This window comes from Panicum virgatum, chromosome 1K, assembly GCF_016808335.1.
Source record: "Panicum virgatum strain AP13 chromosome 1K, P.virgatum_v5, whole genome shotgun sequence".
Lineage (NCBI taxonomy): Eukaryota > Viridiplantae > Streptophyta > Magnoliopsida > Poales > Poaceae > Panicum > Panicum virgatum.
Genome location: NC_053136.1, coordinates 47,817,885 through 47,839,528, shown reverse-complemented (window position 1 = coordinate 47,839,528; position 21,644 = coordinate 47,817,885). Strand labels below are relative to the sequence as shown.

The window sequence follows — 21,644 nt, the reverse complement described above, 5'->3', positions numbered from 1 at the left end:
ATCGAAATATTAAATGTAGCAAATGACCCATGCATGGAGTACTAAATATAGGTAAATAAAAAAACTAATTGCATAGTTTTGATGTACGTTGCGAGACGAATCTTTTGAGTCTATTTAGGTCATGATAGGATAATATCTACCACAAACAAACGAAAAGTGCTACAGTGCGCTGCAGTGTTTTTTCCCTGGCGCTACAATGAATTTAAGGGAACTAAACACACCCTTTGCTGCTTCGCTCTGCGTCTCCTGTTGCTGTGTTCGTCACGGTTCTCGCCTCCCCCGCGACTTGCTGCTGTCTCTCCGCCTCGCGGCTTGGTTTTCCAAGATATTTTTATTTTGTATCGGTTAGGCATGATTGATGATTCGTTTTAAAAAAAAGAAATGGCACAACTACAGCCTACGTTGGCTGTTCTCGACCTGGATTATTCTTACAAATATTAGGAACCGCATCAAATAAAAAAAATCATAGGTACCACATATTCAGATGTGTTCCAGAAGAATAGGTAGAAGCAAATTAGGGGTAGCAGCCAACCAAAAGATCCAGCCATAATTTTAGCAGGCACAGTGCTCATGTTTCGTGTAGACCTCCATCCCGATGAACCATGAGATCAGTATAAATTTATAATGAGACCAACTTGTCGAGATAAATTGCATTTGCCAACTCAAATTTACAGAAACGTTTACATTAGCATCACAAGGATTTTGACTTATCAGTTCTCATATATGAACAAATGCATCCGCCCAGTTAGCTTTGTATAAACTTGCAACGAAATTTACCAGACCTACATCACAGGTTAGATCATAGACAAGAAATGGTCATCCCCTTATCCCAGGGATCGGTACGATCTAGGACAAAAGCGCATCCTCCAGCCGAAGGATTTTACAGGCAGGCTTGCTGCTTAGAACAACGAGGTCCCTCCTGACGGTAGGCGACCTGAAGCTTCCAGTTCCTTCAGCGTGCTTGCCAACCAGTCCAAGCCCTCATATAGACCGTCGCCTTTTAGGGCACAGGAGCCCTGGATGTGCCAGATTCGAATTTTCAAATCATAAAGACCAAGGCCCTCACAGACCTCCATTGGTGTCATTGCCCCTTTCTGAAGAAACAAGGAAATTTACATCAGAAGTTTCAGTTAGCTACCTTATCAAAAAATACAGAGGGCGGTTCTATGCAGTAAAGGTACAAGAACTGATCCAGACACATACTATTTATAGCAACAAGCAAGCAAATGAGTTGCAACTTGCAGACTGTAATAATATGTTTCATGACACATGATTCTTTTTTTTCCATGCAGTATTCACCTCAAAACAAGGATGTCAAAGAAATGCAATCTCATATACACATAAATTATACTAAATACTGAGTAAAAGTGATCCAACATAATATAGTTAAGGTGTGATTGAAGCATTCCTTTAAGACGATAGGTCTTGATTTGTTCAAAAAGACAATAGATTTTGATATGACACGATGAAATGCAGTTTTATATTCATATGGACTAATCTTTGTTCAGATGAAGTATAGACACCTCTTGGAATACAAATGCATGTTTGAAAAGCTTGGGCATTAAATTTTCAGCAAGAACAAATATTCTGAAATTACCACATTCCATTAAAAAAAATAAAGGATTGGACGGGTGGTCATCAATTTTTAGCATAAGACCAAAATATCTGAAATTAAAAATTAAATCAAAGGATACAAAAAGGATTTGAAAAGGGCAATACTTTTGCAAACTGTCAAATACATTATAACAAAGCAGCGTTAAGGAGAAAACATGTCCACTGGACTCAATTGAGATTGTTTTTAAGAATGTTTGTGTTAAAGGGAGGGGAGACAAGGAGGTGCCAAGTGTTGTTGACTCACCATATCTTGTTTATTGGCAAATACCAATATGACACTGTTAAGCATCAAAGGATCATTAATTATTGCCTGCAACAAAGGCATTTAATATTAGTTTGGTTAATGAAAGCTCAACTCACATATGAGCAGGTATGAATACAACAACTGACCTGAAATTCAGCTTTGGCTTTTCCAATTCTCTCTCGATCCAATGAATCAACCACGTAGATCTGCAACTCAGGACATGCATAGAAATTCAGCAATCTATTATAAAGAATAATTGGTCATAATCATGGAAAAAATTCCAGAATTCGAAACTGAACTCTTGTGGAAGAAGAGATAAATGAATAAAGTTTCACATATAAAATATTTTCAAGATTATCCCCAGTTCCTAATTCACTGAACAAATACTTTCAGAAACAGCTTTGAAGATCATAGGCAATGAGATCCACATTACAATATTATGCAGCTCACTAAGCAGAATGATTACACAGTAAAAGGTACAGAACATTATCATTTTGTAAATTTCTTTTGACTCCGAAGTAAATGAACATACCAAGCCATCTGTGTTGTTGAAGTAGTGCCTCCACAGGGGCCTCAATTTCTCTTGGCCACCGACATCCCAAACAGTAAACATCACATTCTTGTACTGCACTTTCTCGACATTGAAACCTAGGGGTAGTAGCATCAGAAACATAGCATCATCACTTACTTTGCACTTTGCAGGCAAAGCAAAACATGTTCCTGGGAATTGACCTCATAAAACCCTTAAAACATACTAGCTGATAGGGTAAAGCTGTTTAGTGTTGGGGATTGGACCCTCGGGAGAGCGCCTGGAGGTTAATCCCGCCCCCGGAAAAATCTTTTTGCGTGTCTGCAGGGCTCCGGCGCCGGGAGACAAACGCACCCGAAGGGCGATCGCCGTCTGCAAGGGTGCCCAGAGCCAGGGGGCTCACCTTCGGGAGGCCGAAGGAGACGGTCGACCGCCCAGAAGCCTAAGCTCGAAGGCCAGGACCTCCGAAGGGGCAGTGGGCTCACCTTCGTCTGCGAAGGTGATGGCTGTTCGCCAAGAGTGAATAACGTCTGGGAGAGAGGCCTGTGAAGGATCCTAAAGCCCGAAGCGTATCAAGGAATAGGCGTGCGTGTAAAATGTGAATACGTGAGAAGGTCGGACTTGTACACCTCTCAGCTTGTAATTTTACCCCGAAACCGGCTGTAAGTGAGCTGTAAATAGGTTGGAAGTGGGTAATTTAGGAAAACCTGGCCGAGGGCTAGGGGTATAAATAGCCCCTTCTCTCCACAGTGTAGAGGGTTGAATTTTCTGGTCATTTCTGGGGAATTAATTGCCTATTTTCCTTGTCATTTTCACACTGTTCATGCTCCCTGTTTAGGCATCTAAGAAGCAAATATCCCAATATTTAGCAGGATAACTGATTGGCCATTAAGGGTTTGCAACAATAAGTATTTAATCACAAGAGATGTACTGGTAATCTAAGGGTGCTCAGCTAATCATTAAGACAAATCTGTAACAGGGAAGTCGCAACCCTCATCTAGCAAAAGCATAAATTTCTTCCTCAGTTCCTCTTTGCCTCAGCAACACATCAGTAAATTCTTGGTAACATTAAGTCAACTAAAACAAAAAGCACCATAGTAATCAGTTTCTGGAACCTACCAATCGTGGGAACAGTCGACAAAACCTCCCCGATATGCAGCTTGTACAGGATGGTGGTTTTGCCCGCGGCATCCAGCCCAAGCATCACGACCTGAAATTAAGCATCAAGAAAACAAAATCAACAAGATGATACAAGAAAGCAGTTCGTGAAAATCAGCCAAACAGCGAAACAAAAATCTCAGGAAAAAAACATACAACCATACCCTCATCTCGCTGGTGCCGAAGAAGGCATCGAACAGCTTGCGGAACGCCTGCCCCATCCGCGCACAGAAATCCTCAAATCCACTTCCCTCACCGCGCACCGAAATCAACTCCCCTCGCCTTGCAAGCACCAAAATTAGACCGGATTTTGTGGGTTCGTCTTTCTCCAAGTCGCCGGAACACGGTGCTGATGAAAGCTGGCGAGCTTCTTGGTCCTTTCGGAGTAGTCTCCCAGAGGGCCAGAACTAGTCGTGCAAGGCTTTGTGACGAAGGCTAGAAGTTTCGAGAGAATATGCCCATGGGAACGCATCAGGGCCGTCGGCTCCTTACACGAGCGGTGGGATGGAGAGGTGGTAGCGCGTAGCAAGCACGCGGTCTGCGACTCCGTCCCGTCAAACGATGCGCCCGGCGGCGCACACCGTTTTATTCCCCGTTTCCATGTTGGGCCAGAAAGGACCCAGTGGAAGCAAAATGTAAGCCCAATCCACCCGCGCAAATAGCACGAGTAGCTAGATATTTGATATTTTTTATATTACTGTTTTTATTCTAAATTATTAGTCACTTTCTTAGGTACATATTATCTTTGTTCTAATTGAAACTAATCTAATTCAAATTAAATTTATAGAAAATAGTACCAACATCTATAACGTCAAATTAGTTCCATTAAATCTATCATAAAATATATATATTTATAATGTATTTATTTGGCATTATGAAAATTAATATATTTTACTATCCTGGTCAGTGAATAGGAATGTTCCACTTACGATAAAACTAAAGTTGTAAATAATTTTGAATGGATGTAATCACATTTGTATTCTACTCTAAAAGAAATTTATGCCAATAGCATTGTTTGTGACATCATTGTATTTGTTTTGTCCCAATATCCTAGACGAAGGTAGCATCTATGTTTTTCCCACCATAATATTTTGTGGCATATAAATTTTTAGAATACCTCACATAGAAACATAATTTTGGTATTTATTGAAAGGAATATAAAAATTAAGCTTTCAATAGAAATATATTTGTTGGTTGACTGGTAGTGAATATTTTTGTCTAAAAGTTTTAGTTACGGTTAAAAATTACTCTTATTTTTTAAGAATAAGATTTAGATGAGTGACTTAATATACACTACCCTGAGATCATTAGAATTTGTTTTTGAATATTAGTCAAAAACTTAATGAGTGGTGGATGCATTGTCTTCGTTGTTTTTCATATCCAATCTCTCCAATTGCTACAACAGATCTAAACATGCTCACCTTGTTTTGCGGCGGCTGCATCAATAAATTTGTTGTTATGCAAGTAAGGTATAACCCCTTGTGCTCATTCCATTTGCTACATTTAGACCCAAGAAGGTTCTGCCCACTACACACTTTAGTCAATGAAGATGCATCTCAGATGGACCGCAACTTAATATACATACCTTATCAGGGGTCATACATATCTAATCAAGGGTCGGGTCTAAAAAAGCTCGGCATTCTCAGCAGCCCGAACTCGACCCGACTTGACCACCAGGCTATATTTTTTTATCCAAGCCCAGCCCGATATGTGATCAGCCTTGGGTTAAACCCAATTTTCATGTACAATTTTCAGGTCGGCCAGTTTTTTTTGGACTTTGGGTAAGAAAATTCGACCTCTATCCAACCTATTGTTTATTGCCGATCGAAAATTTCTATCCAAACCGGGTCAACATATTAGTTGGAATGGCATTTTACGGACGGGTAAGGTTCATCATGTTGGACAGCCCATAAATAGGTATATCCATGTCAAATATTGATTCCGAGTTGGTTTCTTTAGATCATATCACCACTCATGTACAATTGCTGTTCCCTTCAAAACCTTTTGCATTGCAAATCAAATTATTTCCTAATACTAATATACACCGATATATATATTTGAATGGCCTTGTGTCTATCTACCCCCGATCTGTCTAGAGCTAAGGGGACCCATTCCCATGGCGCTGAGAAAAACCAATAATACTATTTCCTAACGCAATACATTTTGACTTGAATAGCACATGGATGAAAGATGAATTTCCATATCTTTTGTGAAAAATCTTTGACGTTATAAGCTTGGTCTATCCTATTTTTTTAATTTCTAATTTGGCTATTTAAATATGGATTTTTTAAATTAATATGAACCACTAGATCTTTATAAATCTAACTGTTTAAATCCTTCTCTTTATTAGGTTAACATGGAATTTATCTTCAAATAAGTCTAGACCGTTAGATCTTCATAAAATCTAATTGTGTAAATCCTTTGCTTTTTAGATTAATGTGGAAATTTCTCTTCAAGTTAATCTAGCCCATTAGATCTTCATAAAATCTAACGGTGTACTCCCTCCATATAGAAAATAGAAGACTTTAAGGATAGCAACAGGATCTCCAAAGCATAACTCTATCCGCTTATTTTTATAAAAATATTTGTTCAAAAGTGATATATGTATATTTTTATGAAAGTGCTTTTTAAAAAATCTATTCATATGGCTTTCACTTTTTCAAACTCAATAACTTAAAAGTTATTCATGATTTATATTCCCAATGTTTAACTCAGACCTTTTCCAAAACAACATTCTTTTTCTATACAGAGGGAGTATATCCTTATCTTTTTTAATTAACGTCAGAATTTCTAAACCCTCTCCACAAATATAGTGACTTCTTTTAACACTCTCGTATTAATATTATAGATAGATGTCAATTGTTTTTCTAGCGGCGCCGCTGATCACAGCAGCACACCATCGATGCCCTCAGCTTGATAAGACTCTTATCCTATTGTGTAAATAGTGGGTCTTCAATCTATCAAATTATAGTTAATTTTATTCCGCCATATTTGCCATGTACATATTCCTATTGCTAGATAGCTAGGATGGAGTATAGTCGTATTCAATATTCAAATCGTTTTGCTGAGCGAGAGCATGCCATGTAATCCTCTGCTATGGCCAGATTTAGGGCTGCAAAGCCTACTAATCAAATTTGAGATTGATAGACTGCAAAAGTCAGAGACAGTGCGTGAATGCTACAACACATGTTCCCATCTAGAAAAGCACGCTGCCTTACGAATTCTACGCCACGAAAATAATGGAGTCTTTTTTTTAGATCGGAAACAATAGAGTCCGAGTGTAATAAAACAATGGAGCCCGAGTCTAATAGGAAATAGGAAGTACAAAATTTTAATTCAATATAGTTTTTTATGTGATATAGATTCTTTAGAATAATACAGATAGTTAGATTTTCATAAAATACAACGGTGCAAATTTTTCTCTTTTTTAAATTAACGTGAGAATTTCTAGACTCCCTCAGCAAACGTGGTGGCTTTTTTTAACACTATACTTGTTATTCAGTTGATGCATTCCTGAGGTCAGTTGTTTGAGAGATCTGGTTGAGAAACAATGGAGAAATTCTTTCGGCTAGGAATAACTATGCAAGACAAAATTAATTGTACCAATTGTTTTAACGTTCTATTTATATACCGAGCGTGAGAATATGCGTGGCAGAGGTGGCCTTGGACCTGAGGAACCAAACTTTGATGTACTTAAAAACGAACATATTTTATGATGTGACTTTTCCTTTTTTTTAATCCTGCCTAGAAACGTAAGCAAGCTACCTTTATTTTTGATAGAGTCCTAGTATGATTTTGCCTTGATCCTGACTCCCTCAGCAAATATAGATATTAATTGAGTCCTAGTTCAGGTGTCCGACTACAATAGCAAATACACAAATTTTATCGTGTGTGGATATTTTTAATATAATATGCAAACGTGGGATAATATAGACCGTTGGATCTTCGTAAAATCCAACGGTCTAAGTTCTTCTCTTTTCTAGATTAACGTGGGAATTTTTAGTCTCTCTCAGCGAACGTGGTGGCTTCTTCTAACACTCAAATATTTATATAATAGAAGATAGATTTATTTGAAAAAAAAAAGCATTAGCGACATCAAATTTGGAATTCGAAAAAAATCCTTGACGAATTGGAGTACAACTGTACAAAGGTACACATTGACATTGATGTCATGTAATCTTTCGACTGGAAGAAGTAACCAAAAGTTAAAGAAAAACTGTTGTGTACTCTCCATTTTTATCAAAAACGAAAAACCCAATAGGAAAAAAAAATCCTCCGTTATCTTCCTACAATACCTCTGTTCTGTACATTTCCTATATGGATAGATGTACTAGCCATTGAGCCAGAACTTGCTAATTACGTTCGCAGATCACAACTTGGCAATTGGGCAACATTGCAATGGACGACAATGGACAAGAGACGAGAAGCAAACAGAACAGCTGCTAATCATGTCACGAGAACGGAATCTTGACTCTTCAGCTTGTAGTTCTTGGCGAAGGCGGTGTACACGAAGAAGTTGAGCGTGCACATGGCGGCCATGGCCCAGAAGTAGTCGAGGTGGCCCTGGTTGAGGTTGTCGGAGATCCACCCTGGACTACCCCCCGTGGCCGTGAACGCCGCCACGATGGCATAGATGGACGAGCTCAGGTAGCTGCCCAGCGCGATGGTGAGCAGCGCCAGCGACGTGCACGTGCTCTTCATGGTCTCCGGCGCCTCGGCGTAGAAGAACTCCAGCTGCGCGATGTAGCAGAACACCTCCGCGCCGCCAGGAAGAAGTACTGCGGGATCTGCCACGCGATGGTGATCTCCTCGCCGCGCGCCGCGCTGCCGAGCCGCTTCATCTCCACGAGCGCCGAGATCGCCATCGCCAGAGCCATGAGGAGTCGGCCGGCGCCCATGCGCTGCAGCTGCGTCGGCTCGCCGTTGCCGCCGAACGAGAATCCACTCCCCCTCAGCGCTGGCACGATCGCCTTGCTGTAAAGCAGCACCCATGTCAGGACGCAGACCACCTCGAACGAGCCCATCGACGCCGCCGGCACCTTCACCGACAGGATGGACACGTCCATGGCGTTGCCCTGCTGGATGAAGGTGGTGTTCATTTGCGTGTACGCCGAGGACATGACGATGCTGGTGACCCAGATGGACAGTAGCCGCAACAGGATCTTGAGCTCCTCCCCCTGCATCACGGTGCGGAGATTCCACGACGAGCCTGCCTCCTCCGGTATATCCTTCAAGTCCGACTCGCAGATGATGTCCACCATGTCGCTGACCTCGTAGAGGGCGCCAGCGTCGGCGGCCTCCTTGCCGGTGGGCGTGGGGCGCCTGTACATGGGCGTGGCGAGCACGAAGGCGAGCGCGATGCAGGCGGTGGAGATGCCGAAGCCGAGGCCCCAGCTGACTTTCTCCTGGATCCACACGATGAAGAGACCAGAGACGATCGGGCCGAAGTCGACGCAGAGGTATAGAACCAGCTGAAGAAGGAAGTCTTGCTATCACGGTCCACCGCGTTGTCGTCGTCGAACTGCTCCGCGCCGAACGGCAGCAGCGACCACCGCACGCCGCCGCTCCCGATCGCGACGAGGTACAGCCCCACGAACGCTACGGTCTGCGCGCTGAACACCGAAGAGGTAGCGAGCACCGTGGCCGTCGGCATGAATGCGGAGAAGGTCACCAGGATCATCCCCTGCAGATGGCACACACAGATGGAATCAGTTGCCATGAGGACGTGACCGATCAATGTTCGTGTCTGGAATGCAATAGCATGCGCGAGTTAGCAAATGGAATCAGTTAGGTTGGGGTCTTGGGGATGCATGAGAAGGCAGGATACATACAAGAAGGTAGATGGTGAGGGATACGAGGATGGTGTTGTAGTTGCCCCAGAAGGCGTCGGCGATGATGGCGCCGAAGATCGGCGTCAGGTAGCTGGTGCCAAACCACATCGTGACGTTGGAGGCGCTGGCCAGGTTGCTGCCGTGGAGGACGGTCTCCAGGTACATCACCAGGTTCGTCGAGATGCCATTGAACGCTGTGCTCTCCAAGCACTCGAACCCTGCGCGCAGCAGCGGTCTCCAGCAATTAGTACCGGCTCCGAACACATAATGTTCCAAAGTTTTTAGATTCGGCTCTTGTAAATTATCACAGTAAAACTGTACCATCTTGTGTCTGTATTTTTTCCCGCTAGAAAAAGGTGTCATAAATATTCTGTTCCTCGAAAAGAACAAATGCAACATGGAGCTTTTTTTCTCACCGAGAACTACCATTGGCGCCTTGCTGCCGGTGCATTCTTTTTCATTCAGGAGCGGCACTTGCAAGCTATCGTCCTGAGGCTCTGGCCTGTGACCCTGCAATGGAGAAAACTGTACAAATTCTGTCACTGAATGATGAATCTGCGTATGTAGTTTACTCTCTGAATATTGAAATGTCATGGCTAAAATCCAACGGTATGGTATGATGTGGACGCCATTTGCACAGCAGCAGTGAGGATCTAGGATTCCAAGTTTCCAACCATGACGATGCAAACTTAAACAGCGGCGTGCCACCAAAATTCAAGCAATATGATCTAAGCATTGTCAATATTCGCTATCTTTGGTAGACATCTTTTATGCTTTGAGGTTCAAAAATAGCAGTACTACAATTTAGCAATTATTGTGATATTCTACCATGAAATTTGTCTAGTTTAACAAGATCAGTACTCAACCTTCATAAAAAATAAAACTAAATTGATTAATCGAACACAGTCAAGGCACTGTTTCTTTACCTTTTCCGTTCCTCCTGTTACTGGGCTCCTCGCTCCAATCGTCCATCGTAGCCGATCCGGCGTGCGGGGCGTCCGCCGGCGTGGAGTGCTCCTCGGTCCAAAGGATCGTTGCCGATCCGGCGTCGGCGTGCGGGGCGTCAGTGTCAGGTGGCGTGGAGTGCCCATGGAGGGTGAGCGCCTGAGGCCTGATGGAAGAGCGAGCAGCTACAAGCAGCAGAGTGCACAGCGTCAGTTGTCGTCGTCATGCTCATGCATGCTTGAATGTATGTTGGGCCAGTAGCCCAAAACAGTTGTACGCATGCATGGTCCCAAAGGCTTTGACAAGCATATAAAATTATAAACCGTTTCATCTCAGGCTGTGTTTAGTTCGGAAAAAATTTAGATTTTGATACTGTAACACATTTCGTTGTTACTTGACAAATAATGTCCAATCATGAACTAATTAGGCTTAAAAAATTCATCTCGTGCTAATCAGTTAGACTGTGTAATCAGTTATTTTTTTAACTGCATTTAACGCTCCATGTATGTGTTCAAAAATTCGATGTGACGGATACCGTAGGAAATTTTTTGGGAACTAAACAGGGCCTCAGTGTGTATGGGTGGAGGACGATAAAACATACTCAAGCAGGAATCTTTGTTCTTTGACTACATATTTTGGGAGGGAAATTCAAGCAACAAATAAATTGTCGTACAAAAAAAAAAGAGTTTCCAGTTGTAGCCCCTGCACCCACAGTGTATTTGTATTAGCCTTTTATGAATTTGCCCTCGTCTCAAGAAAGTGCCAGTGGGTATGCAATGTGTTCAATCTCCAGTGTAAAATAAATAAAATTTATTTGCATGTGTGTATACAACAACTCTCAACCATTTCAGTACTCCCTCCGTTCTAAAATGTATGTTGTTTTGGTTTTTCTAGATTCATAGTGTTTGATATGCATCTAGATATAACATATATATGGATACATAGTAAAATATATGAATATAAAAAAAACAAAACGATCTACATTTTAGAACGGAGGGAGTATTTAATAAATTCCTGATTATTTTAGACTTGGTCCTCGTTGCTGGCGGCTAAGCTAGAGCTACCTACTCCTCCATGCATGTCTTCATCCCAACTCCCAATCGCCCTGTGTCCTTGAGAAATGGGAACTAATCTCTCTCCCACGCATGCAGAACGAAGCCGGAGATCGAGAAACGAACGGAAAAGATCTAGGTTACCTTGGGCCGGAGCCACGCGCCCTCGCCCCTCTCCATGGCGTCCCCGGCATCCATGCCGATCGAGGTAGCTCCTGGACTCCTGGGTGCGGGTATGAGCTCCCGCCAAGAGAGCCGTAGCTTCTCCTCGCGCGCTCCGGCGCTTTCCTCTCCTCCGCTCGGGCTCCGACGGACCGCCGGCTCCGATCCTCTGCGCTGCTCCGGCGATATGTGCTGATGCCGAGAGCTGCTGCTGCGCGACGCAGCAGGCTGCTGCTTATATAGGAAGCGACCGGGCACTAACGGAGATTGGTTGGTGAATGGCGAGCTCGATCGATCGGGGCCGCGGGTGGTTCGATCAAGTTGCTGTTGGCTCACGTAAAATAATTGGGTCGCGCGAGGCGAGACCGCTTCAAAACAGCGTGGCTGTCATCGGGGCAAGGCAGCTGCGGCGGCGCGGATGCGCCAAGCACGAACCCTGAAAAGCCTTGACCAGACCTTTCCTGCACGGCCGCTCTGCGGAAGCGTTTACCTGGTTACCTCCTGTGGACGAATTATCTGTATATATACTGCAGGGCAGGCATGTGGTGTTTTACTCCGGCGCCAGGAAATGGATTAACAGCCGCCCGCTGCCCAGTTCTTCGGACTTCGGTAGGTGCCAGGATGATAGGATATGGATAGTTAACTGTTAAGGCGACCAAACCCGGGGTCAGTGTCTAGTCGGCCAATGTGACTGAGAATTTGAGATCACAGGAGGCCATTGATCTGGTCCGGACCTTTTCTTAGCTGTAAGAGCATCTCCAAGAGTTTGCCAAAATTAACTTAGCAAATCTTGTGTTTTGGCAACTTGGTAAAATATATGCCAAGTTAAAAAGAAGATCATCTCCAAGAGTTTGCCATTTGAGCTTGATAAAATAAAAAAGAGGCCCACAAAAAATACCTGCTGCTTCACCTCCCGTGGCCTTTCCTCCCGACGCTCCCGTCGCGCGCCGCACCACCGCAGTCTGAACTAGTCTGAACTTTTGTGCGATGCAAAAAATGGCTTCAATCCAGTCTGAACTAGTCATCGCATACTAATTTTCTACTACAACACAATCATATGTGCATCATGATCGCAGGGAAAAGATGCAATGAGTTTCAGTCCAAAGTTCATCTCCCCCAAACAAGATGGATCATACCCAAGACACTCTAAATTCAGATCCCTGCACAAGGCGTGAGCAGCAATTTACAGGGCAGCAGCAATTACAGATCAAGGCCACCACCACTAGAACATATGAAGCCTAGATTAACTACCAGATCAAGGGCAGCCGGGACCGGATGAAGGTGGCCACGCGCTTCGGCTCTGACCTGGCGGCGGAGCGCGTCGTGGCCTCCGCCTGCGAGCATGAGTACCTGGCTGCGCCACCACAGGGCCGTCTACCGCATCGACGGCCGCGTGCCAATCGACACTCTGGTGACGGCGTCTTGGACTCCGTCGGCTTCGAGCCCATCGGAGAAACAGCGGCCAAGGAAAAAACAAAATCGAGGAGGAAGAACGAACCTGACTTGGCGGCCTTGGCAAGGAGAGCGTCGGGATCTGCTGGGGAGGCGGCGGCCTTGGCGACGGAAGTGGACGGTCGTGGCCACGAAAAAAACGCGACCAAGAAGGAGGCGGCGGGACGCAGGCTTGGCGTGGGAAAGAGGCGAGGAAGTTTCCTTGAGCGCGCAGGAAGTCGAGCGCCGGCCGATGCGCAGCCGAATACGCACGCGTAAAGATGCGCGCGCGGACGCAAGGAATGCCAAGTTGCTAAAAATGCCAACCTTGTTTCCCAAACTGTTGGAGACGAAATTTTCTTATTTTGCCAAATTTTCTAGGATGCCAACCTCATTTAGCAAACTCTTGGAGATGTTCTTAGCATCGGTAGCCGTTGCCAATTTTGGTTTCGGATTTTGCCTCAGTTCGCTCACACTGGTCAAGAGATCACTCAGTAATTAATTCCTCACTCTTCGGTGCTAGAGTTGGGCCGCAACTAGGGGAAAGAAAGAGCAGAGCAGAGAGGCCCTCATCGGCAAATCCAACAGCTCGCTGAAAGTGGAGAACAGTTTGGGCCGCAACCAACTCTCCTACATACAGCATTTCAGCATTTTTTGATTAGTGGTGTTGTAACTATCATCACTCATTGATAAAAAAACTATCATCACTAAAAAAAATTATCACTCTACCAGTAAAAAAGTAAAATTATCATCTCTCTTTTTCCTCACAAAAAAACTATCACCACTCTCAAACCATGCAAAATCTGAACTCCTATGGACAATAGAAACAAGATACAAAGTTACAAATAAGATATTATTGAGTACACACATCCAGCATAGCATCAATCACTGTAGTCTATTGTCGCCAACTTATAATACAGAAGTGCGCATGTGGTAAGATTTGCAAATACTGAATAATCTTCCTGTCACCTTGAACATGTGATCATCACTACAATAGTAACATTAGACTTAAAATGAAAAAAAATCCTTTGCCGGCACATTCATATTAAAAAAAATTGTATCACAATTTCAAATAAAAAACTGTTGCTACCCCATGAATCTGTGCAGGTTCCTTTTTCAATGAAAAAAGAAAAACTAAAAAGGAAAAGATATTGCAAATTCCTACCAGTGTACTTTTCCTATCTACTATGTCCTAGCCGTTGAGCCCGTACTTGCTTGTTACCAAGGTTTTCTTTACCGGTAACCAAAAAAAACCGGAGGTCACCGATAAACACGTTTATCGGATTTATCGGAAAATTCTCGGATTCGACGTTTTGTTTTCGGACGAAATTTCAAAAAAATACCTCATTTTGTACGGAGAATAACATAGATTATTTTCAAACAATCTAAAAGCGAAAAAAAGATATAACAATGCATAGAAATGAGAAATATGGCTATCACGAAGCAATAGATAGTCTGTTCAACATGGAGTTTCAAATATTGCACATGAAGATGCTCAATCCCAAATATTACAGTCTCCATCCATATTTCCAATTCCAAGTACCAACAATTACTACATAGAATAGTCCATGGTCCTAAATATTAGAAGCACACTAAAAACATGATTTTCGGTTTTATCGGAATTTTATCGCCGAGAAAAAAAACCTTGCTTGTTACCCATCAACAATTACCAGTCGGCAATTCTGCAAAAATGCAATGGAATCTCCAAGATGGAAAGCGAGCAGATTTTAATCACGTCACGAGAGCACCGTCTTGAGCTTGTAGTTCTTGGCTTCTGTACCTGTACATGACGAAGTTGAGCGTGCACATGGCGGCCATGGTCCAGAAGAAGTAGTCGAGGCGGCCCTGATTGAGGTCGTCGCAGATCCACCCTCGACTGTTCGCCGTGGTCGTGAACGCCACCACGATGGCGTAGATGAAAGAGCTCAGGTAGCTCCCCAGAGCGATGGTGATGAGCAGCGCCAGTGACGTGCACGTGGTCTTCCTGGTTGCAGCGAACAAAGTTGTGAGCAAGAAAGCGAGTTGAGCAAGATAGCAATTCTGTTGGATGATTTTTTTTCCGACACTTTTATATTTTTACATACTCATCTTTTTTGAGATTACATAATACAACACATGCACTCACAACACACACTCACATCGGCCCTTTCTAATTCGCGCGCGCCCGTCAGGAGCTGTCCTGGCGCTCAATCCAACAAACCCCATCATTACCGGCCCCACTCCCGCAGTACGCACACTCGTGACTCGCCACTACCCGCTGCACTGCAGACCCGTCCGAGTGTCAGACTCCAAAGGGCCAAAAGCCACTATCCACCCAGGTGAACGTCCATGCACGTTGCACGCCGTGGCCCCGTTCTCTGTTATCATTCCAAACAAAAAATATATATGAAGAAAAATATAAAACCAAAATTTGTCAACATAAATTATACGAAAATATATGTGAAGATAAATCATTCAAAACAACTACAAAGTAAAAAATTATATACATTATTTATTAAAAAATGTAAAAACATAAATTTAGATGTAAACAATCTATTCATAAGTTATGCATAAAAGCGCAAAAATATTTGCATAAATTGCATGACACAAAATTATATGCATAAATTGTACTACAAAAATTATGCACATAGACTCTTGTTCATAAGTTATACAAAAAAGGCATAAGTTGTATCCATACTTTATGTGAAAGCAAAATTTATGTTCATAAGTTGTGTAAAAATATTTACAAAATGTTATGAAGTAAATATATTGAGTAACAAAAAATCTAATAAAAAAGAAAAGGGATGGTCGGATCCACGGCCAGGTTGCCGAGGTCACCGCAGTACCACACGAGCTTCTCTGCTTCAACACGGCAGCACTCCAGCACCACTTGCGCCGGCTGCTGCTGCTTTATTTTGGTGCCTTGGTTCACGGGGAGAAAGGAAATGAAACTAAGATATGCATAATGCATCACATATGGCGTGTGCGTGCGTCCACGCGGACGCCGCCGTACGGTCGGAAATCGAGCGCCAGGATCCCAGCCAACGCTCGCGCGTACGATTGGATTTGGGACTCACATCTCTATAAACACACGTACGCAAATCATATCTCTATGAGCATCTTCGAAGATTGAGCTTACCTACTCATCTTCATTTACAGCCTATTGGAGATTCTTTGAGTTTGTGACTGGAATGCAGACTGAAAAAAAACTTTGCCTTGCTTAGGCTGGTCTGGGCTTGGTTGGTTTATCTGGTCTATCCTGGATCTAGCAGATCTATAAGGCCCACGTTCCATTGCTCAAAAGGAACAAAAAAGAAGGATAGCCCACGTGGCCACGTCCCTTTGGTTCTCCTCGGAGGCTCCGTCCCCAAGCAGAAGGGAGAGAGGAATTCAAGACCCTGTTTGGATGATTTGGGGTAAATTTATCTCAAAGGAAATGTTTTACTCCTACCATTCACCCCTAATAGTTTTACCCCATAAAGCTGTTTATATTAGGAGTAAATGTGGTTGGAAATAACATTTAATATTCAGTAGGTAGCTAGACTTCGTAGGATAGACATGAGAGAGAGCTAGGCAATAATTACCCTATTTTTGGTGGGATCTAGGCAAATTTACCTCTATTTGACACCCAAAGAGGGGTAAAGGAAATTTGGGGGTAAAACATTTACCTCAACTCCTTTTACCCTCATGTTTGGATGTTGAAGGTAAAATGTACCTTCTTTTACCCCTATTACCCCATTTACCCCTCCATCCAAACAGGCCCCAAGAACCCTAGAAGCTGCAGCAAGTCGATGATGGCGGATCTCGGCGGCAGGGTTTCCATGTCTACCCGCGGCGTGTACGAGGGGTTGGGGTTCGATGAGTTCATCCCGGAAGCGACCTACAAGGTGCGAGATTTCTCATTCGACCCAGGCATGGGCGAGGCGGAGCAAGCGGCGAGGGCGGAGAGGCTTAGGCAGGAGGCGCCGGAGAAGGCGAGCCACATGGAAGATGTCACCCGATATAATCAGCATCAAGCCCAGGCTCGCATCCTCGACTTCGATCCCAAGCAGAACGACATCTACTACAACCGATTGTCCTTCTTCGACCTCGCATCATTCGATGGAGTGTAAGTCCCTCCAATCCCTCCACGATTCATTTTCAATCTGATTTTATAGATCACATTTTATGTTGGCTTAGGTTAATTGGCTGCTGTCTACCTAAATAAAATTGCAATCCTAATTTCGGTCTTTTAAGCGTAACTAATTGTAACGCCCCACCTCCCCGAGGCCGGGCCCACTTATATTTGGCAGCTTTCTAGGACATAGACTACCCTCACAGACCAACACGGGTCTTTTCTGCACACTTTGTCCTCACTCGTGCGCACCCGGGAAGAACTTTCCGGTCAGTCACCCATCTCCAAATTGCTCTGGGCCAAGCACGCTTAACCTCAGACTTCTTTGGAGACCGGCTTCCGAAAAAGAAGTTGCAACTTGTTGGTATGAATATCCTATTAATCCTATTAAGCCCTGGGCTGGGGTGTCACATACTCACCCCCTTAAGAGACAAACGTCCCCGTCGGTCAATCCCAAGCCAGGAACGTCCTCTTTTGGCCACGTCTCGTATGTCCAGTGCCAACGGCCCATGTGCCGCGTCCGTGCGTCCAGTGCCAACGGCGCATCTCAGATGCCCGCGCACTGACCCGCTACGCGCTCGTCCACATGCTGGTGGTATCTGCGCCCCCACGCGGCTGTGCTCATGCCCGCACATTTACGCCCGTATGTGCCCGTGAAACCGCGAGAGTCGGCTCTGATACCATTCTATAATGTCCCACCTCCCCGAAGCCGGACCCGCTTACATCTGGCAGCTTTCTAGGACATAGACTACCCTCACAGACCAATACGGGTCTTTTCTGCACACTTTGTCCTCACTCGTGCACACCTGGGAAGAACGTCCCGGTCGGTCACCCATCCCCAAATTGCTCTGGGCCAAGCACGCTTAACCTCGGAGTTCTTTGGAGACCGGCTTCTGGAATAGAAGTTGCAATTTGTTGGTATGAGTATCCTATTAATCCTATTAAGCCCTAGGCCGGGGTGTCACACTAATCACTCACATATCATCTTCAATTGTCTAATTTCTAGAAAACTTATTTCTATTTCTTTGCACTGAAGCGCCCTGTGGTCCAATGCGATTCACTAATGTTGTCTACAAAAACAAGAGTGATTATGAGCTATGTGAGGCAATAAACATCTTTTCCATCAATATAGCCTCTTCGGATGTTGGCTTCCCAATCCGTGTCTACGGCACAGTCATTGCTAGAGACAGCCTTGACAAGAAGTGTGTTTAACTTTCCGTTGTGATAGAGATAACTCACAACTCATCAACTCTGAGGTACATGCATAGGAGAATGAGATTTTTTTCCTTTGCATATATAATAAAATACTGACATGCAATCGGTTCCTATTCACTGACAATGTAACTGCTAGCTAGTGGTGGTTAATCCTCGTTCGCACGTTTTGCTGAATATGGTACTTAAACTTTACTGATCAATCAACATTCATCAGATGTTAGATGATCATATCGTGTTGTTTGTTAGTCAACATGGATGTTCAGACCGAAGCAGCATATACTTGTTATGTGTTTGTTTTTAGTTGTTTTGTCTAAAATAATGGGCATCTGTGGGTGCATTTTAGTACTTGTAGAGCTAGATGATGCAACTTTGTGTAATGGAATTTTATGGCATAATTAATTAATTATGTATGGATGCGAATGTCATCTATAAAAGTATGTTGTTGCTGGCGTTGTTTGTGGCACGGGAGTATAAAGTTTAAATGTGATATGAAACAAAACAAAACTAAATTTGAACATTTTGTGACATTTTATGGAAATTCCAGCTATGTGTGAAGAACTCTGGACCATTAACAGTGTCATCTGTGATAACATTGCTTATGCTGTGTAGATGGACATTACTTCTAGTTTCGTTACAGTATTGCATACAGAAATATAATGCTTGTCATGTCAATTTTTATAGGAGGATTCGTTGATCATGACTGGCCCAAAACGAGGACTTGTGCTAATAGGTGATGTATATGTTGAGACTGATCTGAAGATCAAGGATGACGGAGAGTAGGAGGACAAACAACTTAGTAAAGGAATGTTAACTAAGAAATGCGAGCTGGAAATTGGCTCCCTTGCTACCAGACTCAGTACTGTGAATGTGGCGTATGGAGTGGTGAAAGATGCAGTGGAGGGTACCCTTGCAATTGAAGTTAGACATGGAGATTTTGATGGAAAAATCACTACCTGCGCCACCAGCATCAAGAAGATCCTGATGCTTTATGATAGCAAGGTGACTGGTACCGTAACTACCGATGGTAATAGGGTCATCCGACTTTTACAACCCGCCATCTCTGTCTACCTGAAGGAGATGCTGGAAGTGAATATTGTTGCTGGTGATGGTGAAACTAGGATTGTTGACTTTACTCACAAGGTCTGTGGTGGAGAGAAACTTGAAATTACTGTTGGTGACACTTGGATGCTCGTTCAGGTCACTTGGTCCTTAATGGATTGGTAGAGCTTTATTGGTAGCCTTTGGTATGCATTGATGCTAAGAGTATCACTAAGACATCATGGGACTTTTGCATAAGCCCCTGACACTTATGGGGCGAAACAACCAAATAGGGTGGAAGCTAGTCGAGGCTAAAGATTTAGAAGCCCCTCTTGAGGAGCTTTTTTGGGACTTTTAGCCTACATGGGCTTAGGGGTTCCAGGCTAGGCCCCGCGGGCCCCCTTCTCTCTCCACCCACGACCCGCACCCTCCACCCGCTCCATCCCCCCTTCCTCCTTGACCCGCACCGAACCCTAGATCCCCGCCGCCCGCGCAAGGCCCCGCCGGTGTCGCCTGTACGTGCTCCACCCACTCCTGCCACGCAGCACGCCGCCTCCCATGCTCGTCTCGGCGCCCATTTTATAGCCAGATTTAATTGAGGAGGCTAAGTAGACAAACTGACATGTGGCCCAGTTGTCACAAGTAATTGAGCCAATTCGTAAACAGTGTTGCCTCAATGGAACTGCTACTAACACTAATCCCTGAAGGATCGGACGGCTGAGGTAGCTCCATTCAAAGAAAAGCGAGCGCATCCCAAGGACTCCACTCCACCGACCCACACCCTGCTCGCTCGGGCAGCAATAAGCGATGCAAGCAGCAGCATTTCGCCTCCTCCCAGTTTTAGGCAGGGTTCAACGAGGGTTTTCTCTCCAAGCCCAGATCGGAAGCCGATCGAGATGTCGCGGAGGAACCGGCGGGGCCGGGATGGAGGGAACCCGCCGAAAGCGCCGCCGCCGCGGAGGAACCGGCGAGGCCGGGACAGCGGAAACCCACCGGAAGTGCCTCCTCCTCCGCCGAACTCGTTGTTGCAGGTAATAAAGCTGTTCTACAAGATTCCTCTTTCCTATCTATCAGCAAGTACAAGAAGTGGTTGATTCTGTTCTGTTATTTGTTTGTCTCCCGCCGCGAGATGTATGCCTACTCCAGTAGGGGCTTGGATTGTTTTGAAATCCATGAGGTTATGAAGTCTTTAAATATTTTCCTCTAATAAACTAAGAAAAGAAGAAGAAGAATTTTTAGGATTTGCAATTGCCCCACCCATGGTTTTTAAAGCGTTAAGGAGAGATGTGGTGAACCAACCCCACATGACGCCTAGGCGACGCCTAGGCGTTATAAGGCGATGTAAGACGACGCCATATCAACATGTAAAATAGCAAGAATAGTACCAGAGAGGAGGAAGGAAGAGAAATAAAGAAAGGGAAAGAGGGAAGGAGAAGTCTTAGTTTAGCTAATCAGTCAACTGGCTCTCTTCCACCCTTGTCACATGCACGATGCAACACCTCTCTTTCCCTCTGATAGGATGGAAGCAATCTCTCTCTCACACACACACACACACACCTCATTTTATATACAGAATGGACAACCTGCTAACTCTACTGTTGCTCCATGCCATGTCATGCTCACTTTTCCCGTTGGATGGGGATGTGATGACCTGTTGGCCTATTTCCAACTCACTTTTCCTCACTTTTTCCACAGTCCATTAGCTCCTTCTCTTATTCTCACCAGTGTTTAAAATAGCAGGCTAAGACATTTAGCGGCTAGTGTTTGTAGAGGCTAAGAAAGGCTATAGCAGGTTATAACATAGCTAAATCATTTAGCGGTTCTGTAAATACCATGTGTGGAGAAATTGGTGACTCTCACCAACTTTATATGAGAACTCAACTCTTTATTCATCATAACTTAATACAATACATGACCCTTGCACTCTTTTATGCAGCTACCATACCATGACACTACTACACTATATGGTGACCTTGTCATTTCCTATTTGAGACCTCTTATGCCATGGCATGGCATGAGAGGAGGGAAGCACCCCTATTTATAGGACTTCATGTCTCATATAGTTTTCCTATACACTTTTTTTTAATAAAATATCTAACTTTAGAATGTTACTCATACTTATCTAACCATACAAATATCTAATTTTTAGAGTATTCCATATTTCACTATGAAGCATGGTAACCATGGTTCATTTGTACTCTCTAATTTTCTAGAAGCTTCTCACAATTATGCATTTCTACAATAACACAATGCATAAATCTATGAGTAATTTTGTATATAAACATGAAATCAAGAAAATTTTATATACTGAAGTACATCTTGGGATTCATTC

At 43.9% G+C, this 21,644-nt stretch overlaps 1 protein-coding gene and 1 pseudogene across 1 annotated transcript; both read right to left on the bottom strand.

Annotated features, from left to right (window-relative positions):
• Nucleotides 1-618: 618 nt before the first annotated feature.
• On the bottom strand, nt 619-4,008 carry LOC120639657 (ADP-ribosylation factor-like). Its single transcript, XM_039915519.1, has 6 exons — nt 3,710-4,008; nt 3,507-3,597; nt 2,391-2,506; nt 2,005-2,064; nt 1,859-1,924; nt 619-1,094 (listed from the first exon to the last, which is right to left on the bottom strand). The coding sequence occupies exons 1-6, from the start codon at nt 3,764-3,766 to the stop codon at nt 900-902; spliced, it is 585 nt and encodes a 194-aa protein (XP_039771453.1). The 5' UTR covers nt 3,767-4,008; the 3' UTR covers nt 619-899.
• A 3,983-nt stretch (nt 4,009-7,991) lies between these two features.
• LOC120656011 lies at nt 7,992-11,571 on the bottom strand (annotated as a pseudogene).
• Nucleotides 11,572-21,644: the final 10,073 nt, after the last annotated feature.

Excerpts from the sequence above, each read along its gene's own strand:
- LOC120639657 (XM_039915519.1), bottom strand. The coding sequence starts at position 3,766 with ATGGGGCAGGCGTTCCGCAAGCTGTTCGATGCCTTCTTCGGCACCAGC. Across the intron at positions 2,507-3,506 it reads GTCGACTGTTCCCACGATTG|GTTTCAATGTCGAGAAAGTG; the intron begins GTAGGTTCCAGA and ends TACTACCCCTAG. Across the intron at positions 1,925-2,004 it reads AAGCCAAAGCTGAATTTCAG|GCAATAATTAATGATCCTTT; the intron begins GTCAGTTGTTGT and ends CCTTTGTTGCAG.